The following is a 9,461-nucleotide window of genomic DNA, read 5'->3' as shown; positions in this document are numbered from 1 at the left end:
GGGTTTTGACCTGTTCATTTAAAACTTTTTCTGTCACAAAGAGGTCGGATTTGGGCAGTGTAATAACATATTTCTCTATTTCTTCTTGTCTACACGTCTGAAAAGGGTCTTTTCATTTTAATCTATGTAGTTTTTTAATTTGTGTGTTTGGTTATTATCTTGTCATGCATGTATCTATTTTCTGTACCTGGTTCTGGTCTATGGTTTTTGGATATTGTCTTTGATGAGATAATTTTTTGTGTTTAACCCTTTGCCGACGGGTGGCATGTACGCACATGCCATGGCATGGCGGGACTATCTGTACATGCCATGGTGTATGTATGGACATGCCATGAGTTTTTTTTGTTACAATCTTGGCAAAATATTTTTTCTGCCACTGAAAGTGTGATTAAGTCGTTTTTAACACTTCTCATTTTTACTATGCAAAAACAAAAAAATACAAAAAACAACGATTTCTATTCCATGATGCCACACACTGCTTATTTTATTCAGACTATAGACCGAATAATGATCAACTATGGAGTCTATATAACAACAAAAATGTCCTTCAGTCTTATTTATCAGGAAATAAGGCAAGTAGAGACTAGAAAATAATGAAACTGAAAATACAACTTTGCTTGTAATATTACAAAGAAACGGCATAGGATGCTGGTATTTGGCATGAGTGGTCGCGCATGCTAGGGCGACTATATAAGCCCCTGGCAGCGAGGCCCGGCCACTATGAATACTACCTATCGGTAAAGGGTAACCCTTTCCCAACGGGTAGTATTCATAGTGGCCCAGACCTCACTGCTGGGGGCTTATATTGTCACCCTAGCATGAGTGACCACTCATCCCCAAATACCAACATCCCTTGCCTTTTCTTCATAATACTAAGAGCCTATGTTGTATTTTCAATTATTATTTTTTTTCTAAGGTCTCTATTTGCCTTATTTCCTGATAAATCAAGACTGTAGGATATTTTTTGTTGTTATATAGACTCCATAGTTGAGCATTAAATTCGCTCTGTAGTCTGAAATAAGATAAGCATGTGTGGGGGATCACGGAGTTGAAACCATAGGTTTTGTTGTATTTTTTATAAAGTTATTTTATAAGATAACTTTAGTTTCAACAGGTTTATATTATCATTTCCATATAGATATAATTTTATGTTCAGTGTTTTTTATAAATACTTGATTTTTTTTTTTTTTTTTTTTTTTACTAAAATACATATTGGTATTTTCACATGGTTTTACATCATCACTTCATGAATACTATATATATCTCTGGCCAATGTAGTTGATTACCACGTAATTTTTTTTACGCTAACCTCTGGAAGCCCAGAAGCCTTGAGAAAAAGTGTTAAAAACTACTTAATCACATTTTCAGTGGCAAAAAAATAATATTTCGCCGTAATAAAAAAAAAAAAAACTCATGACATGGCCATACATACACCATGGCATGTATGTACATGCCACCAGCAGATGGTCCAGGCATGCCATGGCATGTACGTACATGCCACCCGTCGGGAAAGGGTTAAGATTCTTTTTAATAACTTGTTTTATGCTCTAACCACCATGTTATAATATTTTCAACTATCTTGCAATACATGAAATTCTACTAATAAATCTAGGAGAGTTTGCTTCTGGTGGTTTTTTTCCCGTTTTATTATTGGATTTATCAGTGCATTTTTTTAATGATTCCAGGTATTCTCCTTTGGACCAGTGTTAGTTAAAATGGATTGATATTGACTCTAGTATATTGTTTGGAACATTTTTGTAAACTTCGTACATAATACCATTTGTCCTGATGCTTTGTTGTTTTTGGCATTTTTAATTGCTGTTTTTAATTCCATTGGGATATCTCTTTATCTATTTCATTTGTATTTCTTGAATTAATAGTCTTTCTTTTTCTAAGTCTGATTTTGGGCCTTTTACTTACAGTTTTCATATTTCATATTTTTTTTCTAGTTTTCATGTATATTTGTTAATGGCAAGTCATTTTTCTATTAGTGGATATTCCATTGAAGTTGTTTTTCCTGTTAATTTCTTTAGAAATTCCATATCTTTCTAGGAGTTTTAAATCTATTGTAGTACAGAACTTTTCCCATGATTCCTTTTTTGTTCTCCTATTGTAAGTCTAGCTTTTGCTAATAATTTTTTATATTCTATTGGTTTGTTATTGTAGGCTTTTTTCTCCATTTATTGAAAGCTTTCTTTTTTCTTTTATGATGTCATTACATTCTTTGTTCCACATGGTTTATTTGGTTTATTTTAAATTCTCGTGTATCCAACTGAAAATATTTAAGAGCTGTATTTTTTATCATTTCTGTAATTTTATCACGTGAGTTTCTTTGTGTATTAGATATTTTATATTTGTTTTCTTGTTCAACACGGATCATGCATTCCATGATATGTTGTTCATTTTACAATCAAACAGATCTTTAGCATATTGCTAATTTTGTTTATTAACTCCTTATATTTTGAATTATTGATTTATCCAAATTTAAGTTATTTGTTATTTTTGTTATCATCATGAATATGTTTTTGGCTATCTTTGTCCAGGAGAAGTCCTCTCATTTCTTTACATTTCTTTGTGTATTATTGGCGTCGGTAATGACCATGTTATTGGTGAATTGAATGCGTCTTTTTGTTTGTTGTTTGTTTTAGATTTTTCTTCTTGTTTATGTTGCATTTGTTTGTTTATTTCTGGACTTGTTATTTGTTGTGTGTTTTTGAAGTGTGTGGCGTGTTTCTGTTTGGGTTTGGTTTTCTGGTTTGTTTGGGGTTCCTTAGCCTAAAGTTAGGCTTTGTGGTTCTGTCAGTTTCTGTGGCATATGTTTGCATTCTATTGTCTTCTGTAGGTTGAAGTGATGTGCTTTCATTAGCTTGTTGTGTATTATTTGTTTTCTTTGTTTGTTTGTGTCTTCATATTTGTTTCTTGTGTTTCATTACTACTTTTTTGTTAGGGGTTTTACTTGTTGTAATTGTCTTTTTATCTCTAATGTGTTTAGTGTTGTGTTTTCTTAATCTATTTCCTGTGCTTATTGTGCACTTTACATTCTTTTGTGTTTGGTAAATGGTTTTCATCACAATAGAAGCAATGTGGGGTATTTTGGCAATCTTTAAAACTATATCCATGCTAACTACAATTATTGCACCTTTTTTGTTATTGCATGTTCTATCCTGTGTCCGTACAATTATAACATTTTGGTATAGGGAATGTGTATAGTCTAACTTGGTAGTTTGACCTATAGCTACTCTCTTGGGTAAAGTCCCAAGAAAAGTGATTCTTAGTGAATTAGTAGGTATCCATTTTTCTTCACATTCTCTGTCATTATTTTGTCTTTTATTCTATTACATCTATTATTTCATTTGGATCATATCCAAATGTTCTTATTTTCTCTTTAATGTTTCATATCTAAGTCCATTTCTGCTGGGTATATCGTTCTAAGGAACGTTGTGTTTTTATTTGAAGTTGGCTGTTTACATATTATTTCCAAGTCTCCTAGTCTACTTATTTCTTTTAATGGTCTTAATTTGGATATGTCTTTGATTTCAAATCTGAGGGCTTTACCTGCCCTAGTACTCTTGGGGAATCTTCAACTATGTATTTCTAAAATTCTGATTTGTTTATGGCTTTGGTTAATTTTAGTGGATTGTTAAAATTAGTGGTTTTGGATCCATCTTTTAATTAACCCTTTCCCGACGGGTAGTATTCATAGTGGCCCGGGCCCCGCTGCCGGGGGCTCATATCGTCACCCTAGCATGCGCGACCACTCATGCCCAATACCAGCATCCCTTGCCTTTTCTTCGTTATACTAAGAGCCTATGTTCTATTTTCATTATTATTATTTTCTAAGGTCTCTATTTGCCATATTTCCTGATAAATCAAGACTGTAGGATATTTTTGTTGTTATATAGACTCCATCTTCTTCTTTTAACGGTAGGTTCATGTCTGAGCCGCCGTGGTCACAGCGTGATACTTAATTGTAGTTTTCATGTTGTGATGCTTTGGAGTGAGTACGTGGTAGGGTCCCAGTTCCTTTCCACGGAGAGTTGCCGGTGGTAACCTTTTAGGTAATAATTCTTTCTCTATTTATCCGGGCTTGGACCAGCACTTGACTTGGGCTGGCTTGGCCACCAGTGGCTAGGCAGGCAATCAGGTGTAAGCTCCTTGCCCAAGGAAACAACGCGCCGGCCGGTGACTCGAACCCTCGAACTCAGATGTGCCGTTGTGACAATAGACTCATAGTTGATCATTATTCGCTCTATAGTCTGAATAAAATAAGCAGTGTGTGGTACATTGAGTTGAAACCTAGGTTTTGTTTTTTCCCAAGTTATTTATAAGATTAACTTTAGTTCAACAGGTTTATATTATCACTTCCATATCGATTATTTTATGTTCAGTGTTTTTATAAATCATTCTTTTCTTTTTTTATGAGAAAAAGTGTAAAAACTACTAATCACATTTTCAGTGTGAAAAAAATATTTTGTTTGTATTGTAACAAAAAAAAAAACTCATGGCATGCCATACATACCCATGGCATGTATGTAATGCCACCGGCAGATAGTCAGCTGCCATGGCATGTATATACATGCACCTGTCGGAAGGTTTTTAAATCAGTACTACGGAATTTTCATTTCCTACCTCATATTTGCTTACTTGGTGTTGGTTGGGGTTCTTCCGGTGTTTTCACTCCGGCTTCTCTTTTTCAGTAGTTTTGAGATTGGGTTTTCTTCATTATCACTCTCTATTCTTCTCTTGTTCTCTTTGTTGGTTTCATGGTCCTTGTATTGTTTATTCAGGGTCTCACCTGAATTGAGATCATGCCATAAGATTAGGTTTCACTACACTCGAATTGATTTTCCCACTCAACAGATTTCAACCCATTCCCCAGGCTGGGTTAGGTTGCTGGTTCGGTTAGGTGAGGTTAGCATTTTTGCAGTGTAACCCAAGATAACTGAAATCATCAGTTACCCTCCAGAACTGATTTTGTTGTGACTGGTTTTCATTTAACGTCATTATTGAATTAAAAATGCCATGTTGGGCATTTTCTGCAGGTTGTTCATGCACATCAGCACCGTCCCCTATATTCTCTTCCGTATCAAATTATGAGGTCCAAACATATGATGCCACGACCATTGGGGAAAGATAATTTCATATGATGAGTCATGGTGCAGGGTATGTAAATAATGGCCATCTGCAACTTGGTTAACCACAGCCATTGCATGATGTCATTCTATCCACAACCAAAGAGTTAGATAAGTATAACAGTAAAACCTTTTAAATTTGGTATGTTTTATATATGTATATATATTAAATATAGTTATATAATTATATATATATATATATATATATATATATATATATATATATTAATATATATATATATTATATATATAATATATTTTATATATATATATTATATATATATTATATATGTATATATTTTTTTTTTTATTATTATTACTATTATTACTCTTATTATTATTATTTATTACTATTATTGTTATTTTTATTATTATTATTTATTATTATGATTTTTTATTAATTATTATTATTATTATTACAAGTAGATTTAAAACTTGCATTTACCTAAATTAAAATGGTATATTATGACATGAAATAGCAGTTATATGTAAATTCCTATATATACAACCATGCAGATGTAGCAACACAATTGGAGAGGTTTCAGACCACATATCAATTTTTTGGCCTGTTTCACTTCATGGAAAATTGTGTGACAGCAAAGACGAAGCTAGTGATGGTATTTGTGTAGTTGTTGTTCTTACAATGTGCGTGTGTTTTATATAGAATGTCTTTTGCTGAGATAGATGTGCAGTCAGACAATCATACATATGTGTGTATAAGGTGGCCCCATATACAGAAGTCAGGCCTAGGCTTGGCCAAGCAATCGTCCAACATATTAGTTATATTTGATGAAAAATAACCCATTCAATAGTCAAACATCCTCGGAAATGCAATGCTATTCAGTACACTGTCATACATGTATAATTGGTTAAATGGGGCCTAAGTCTATTGCAGTGTCACCCCCTTGTAGTTTCTTTTTTTCTGTTTTATATTACTTGTACTATTTTGCAAAAATTGAATCTGGGAAATTCTATGAACTTTTAACCAAAGCATTTCTCTCTAACTTAAGTGTAGAGTAATTCAGGATATTGTAGGATGTGTCCTATCTCATACTGTTGGAAATATTTATTTGCTACTTAAACACTTGACAGTATCACTACCATTACCACTGGTGCTTTAAGGATAACACTAACCTGTCTGTGCTTCTCAGTCAGTTTGAAGTGCACAGCTGAATTGTCCAGATTATGCAATTTTATTCTCAACTTTTGCAAAATTCAACAGAAATTGTATAGTTAGTTGTGTTAGAATTGTGTGCTTACTTTTGAAATACATATTCTTACAAAATTTAACCACACAGCTATCTCATTGTGGTTAAGGAAAAAGCAAAAACCCTCTTGAACCTGATACTTGAATGATATGATAAGACCTTATATTATTTGTCATTTTACAACCTCCCCCACTTTTTTTTTTCCTGGTATGACAGATATTTCAAAAAATGTTTTTTAAATGTTTATCATTAGCAAGTACACAAATGTAACAGGACTTTTATTTCTTTCTGAAGCCTCAGAATCAGTGTAATACTTGATTTTAAGATATAATCTGTATTGGGCCCTAAATAGTTTATAATGTGTTAAATTTTCATGTAATGCTTTCCTTCCAGTGGCCTGGCTTAGGCGACATTGGTGAAGGAAGTACAGCAGGTCATAGCTACTGTGAGGATGTGACATCACCTATTCACCAAGGGCTGCAGCACTCCCTGGTATGTATTCATGTTGCTTTTTTTTATAATTAGATTAGCACAACATTAGAATATGATACCACTTGTTGGTGCACAAGTCCATGTGTGGACATGGATGAACATGGGTCTATATAGATGTGCATCTATGTAAATGTTTGTACATATGTGTACATGAATAGATGTGTGTACAAAGATATACATATGTGTACAGGTGTTAATGGATGTAAATGTGTACATATGTACCTGGATTTGCATGTACACATGTACAAAAAGTAGAGTGCAAATTACAGTTTTTATAGTAATATACTAGATATGAACAAGTGAAGCACATGAGGTTAGGGTCATTTGTGAAGCCTGTTGGGTGTGAGGAAAAGATGAACCTGGCAACTCACCTCCAGACTCTGGACTACTTCAGTTTGCCAAGTCTCTAGGGAAAAATAATAGAATGGTGAAAGCAGCATGGGACAGGACACAGTATAGTTGTTGATTTATATTTAGATTAAGTTATTAACCCTTTTCTACCACTTTTGCACTGGATTATTACTATTTTGTCTACAAAATATTTTTTTTCATTATGAATCAAAATCCAACTTAGGGAATTGCATAAATAGCTTATGGTAAAATTGGCTAACAAGCCTATGATCTTCTTATATAATTTTTTTTCTCTGATATGCATACCAATACCAACATCAATAGCAATAGGAATTCAAAACAGCCATTACTCAGTTTGATTTTCTCTTCCGATGCTCCCTCTCCCCAGGGAACAGGCTTCCTAGACAGGTTAAGGGGGTGTTGGTGCCATAGCTGACATCCTAATGACCACAAAATTAAAATTATTGTCCTTAAACTCATATATCGGTGAATATTTAAATTTACTATATAAGTCTTGTAGTAAATTTGAATATACACATTTGAATAATCACATAAAAGCAGATACAGTATTACTGTGTTTAAAGATTATTATTATTCTTTTTCTTCTCTTCTTCTTTTTTTAAATAATATTGATAATATTTGGGTCTTGTTTACAGGTTGGACTAATAGTGAAATCAGAGGACCAGTGATAGTGAAAACATGGGGCTCGGGAAGATTTTGGCATCAGTCACCCAGCTGCGACAGTTTCACCACCACCCTTTCTCCAACGCAGAACGAGACAGCACTTATAGACCTGGTGGGGAGCTGTGGAAGAAAGAAGGTGAAGAAACCATTCTCCTGTGCACAGTGCTCTTACCAGACTGCATCCAAGAGCAATCTGGTGATCCATCTACGTACTCACACAGGGGAAAGACCGTATCAGTGTCCGCAGTGCTCATTTAGTGCTTCATTTTAATACAATCTGAAAGTTCACATGAGGACACATACGGGCGAAAAGCCATACATGTGCCCTAATTGTCCTTTGCGCTTTGCTCAGAAGGCCCACCTCAAGAATCATCTCTTCACCCACACTGGAGAAAAGCCATTTTCATGTCAGCACTGCTCGGCAAAATTCAGCCGCATGAGCAATCTGAGAAGACATTCCCAAACTCATCAGTAACCCCTTCCTTCTGTCATAGTTCTTTCATTTTCACTCATTTTTTTTTTCACTTTAATGTTTCTTTCCCATATTTATGTTGCTTTCATATAGTATTGCTCTGTCATTAATTGAAAGAGAAGGTATGGTGAACCTTTGGAACATAGAGCATTCAACTGTCAAAAGGAAATAATCAAGGAATATGGTGAAACCTTCATTTTATTGTCTTTCAACTAATTAACAAAGGTAAATAAGTAACAGACATTGCCAGCCTGCTTTCAGATAACATTAAGTAATCTGATCTCTGTGGAGATAGTCTGAATCTGTTGAACATAAAAGAATATGATATGATTTAAAGTTATCATTTGTTGAATTCCTCATCATTCACACAATACTGCCACTCATGTAATGCAGGTCCTAAAAATAATACGAGTTAGTCATGTAAGTTTAAAGTTTCAGATGATCCTCCTTTCCTAAACTTAAAAAAAAGAATATTTATTACTTCGGGTTTATGGTCTGCTGTTTAATATACAGTGTGTGTAGAATGCTTTGCATAACTAGGATGATTTTCCAGGTTTGGATATTTATATGAAATATGAAGTCATATTGGATATATGGATATGAAAGTACATTAAAGTCTTCCCAAAAAGTAAACGGAACTTATTATAGGGCCAAGATAAGATTTTATGTTATTATATATATATATATATATATATATATTATATATATATATATATATATATATATATATATGTGTATATATATTATAATATATATATTATATATATTATATATATATATATATATATCTATATATATATATATATATATATATATATATATATATAAAATATATATAATATATATATATATATATATATAAAAAATTTATCTTTATATAATTTTTACTTTTAAATTTATGTATCATATAATACAAATGATTCTATTTATATAAATATTAAAAATATCTATTTTATGAATAGATTATAAAATGTATATTATAATATAGACATAAAAAAAAATTTTTTTTTTTAAGGAAAGATTTAAAAAAAAATAATTAATTTTTAAATTTTTATAAAAAAATTTTTAAAATTAAAAATTTTTTAAAATTAAAAAAAATTTAAAAAAAAATTAAACTTTTTT

The 9,461-nt window shown here is 32.4% G+C and overlaps 1 protein-coding gene across 1 annotated transcript; it reads left to right on the top strand.

The window, feature by feature from the left end:
* The first annotated feature begins 7,882 nt into the window (after window positions 1–7,882).
* Window positions 7,883–8,511, top strand: LOC119569315 (gastrula zinc finger protein XlCGF57.1-like). Its single transcript, XM_037917530.1, has 3 exons — window positions 7,883–8,063; window positions 8,152–8,338; window positions 8,433–8,511. The coding sequence occupies exons 1-3, from the start codon at window positions 7,883–7,885 to the stop codon at window positions 8,509–8,511; spliced, it is 447 nt and encodes a 148-aa protein (XP_037773458.1).
* The last annotated feature ends 950 nt before the right edge of the window (window positions 8,512–9,461 follow it).

Source organism: Penaeus monodon, unplaced genomic scaffold, assembly GCF_015228065.2.
Source record: "Penaeus monodon isolate SGIC_2016 unplaced genomic scaffold, NSTDA_Pmon_1 PmonScaffold_14001, whole genome shotgun sequence".
In the NCBI taxonomy this organism is placed as follows: domain Eukaryota; kingdom Metazoa; phylum Arthropoda; class Malacostraca; order Decapoda; family Penaeidae; genus Penaeus; species Penaeus monodon.
This window is presented reverse-complemented; position numbering and strand designations above follow the sequence as displayed.

What these genes read in the sequence shown, in the direction of transcription:
- LOC119569315 (XM_037917530.1), top strand. Translation starts at nt 7,883, where the DNA reads ATGGGGCTCGGGAAGATTTTGGCATCAGTCACCCAGCTGCGACAGTTT. An exon ending in CTGCATCCAAGAGCAATCTG is followed by an intron (nt 8,064 to 8,151) that starts GTGATCCATCTA and finishes ACAATCTGAAAG; the next exon opens with TTCACATGAGGACACATACG. An exon ending in AGACATTCCCAAACTCATCA is followed by an intron (nt 8,339 to 8,432) that starts GTAACCCCTTCC and finishes GCTTTCATATAG; the next exon opens with TATTGCTCTGTCATTAATTG.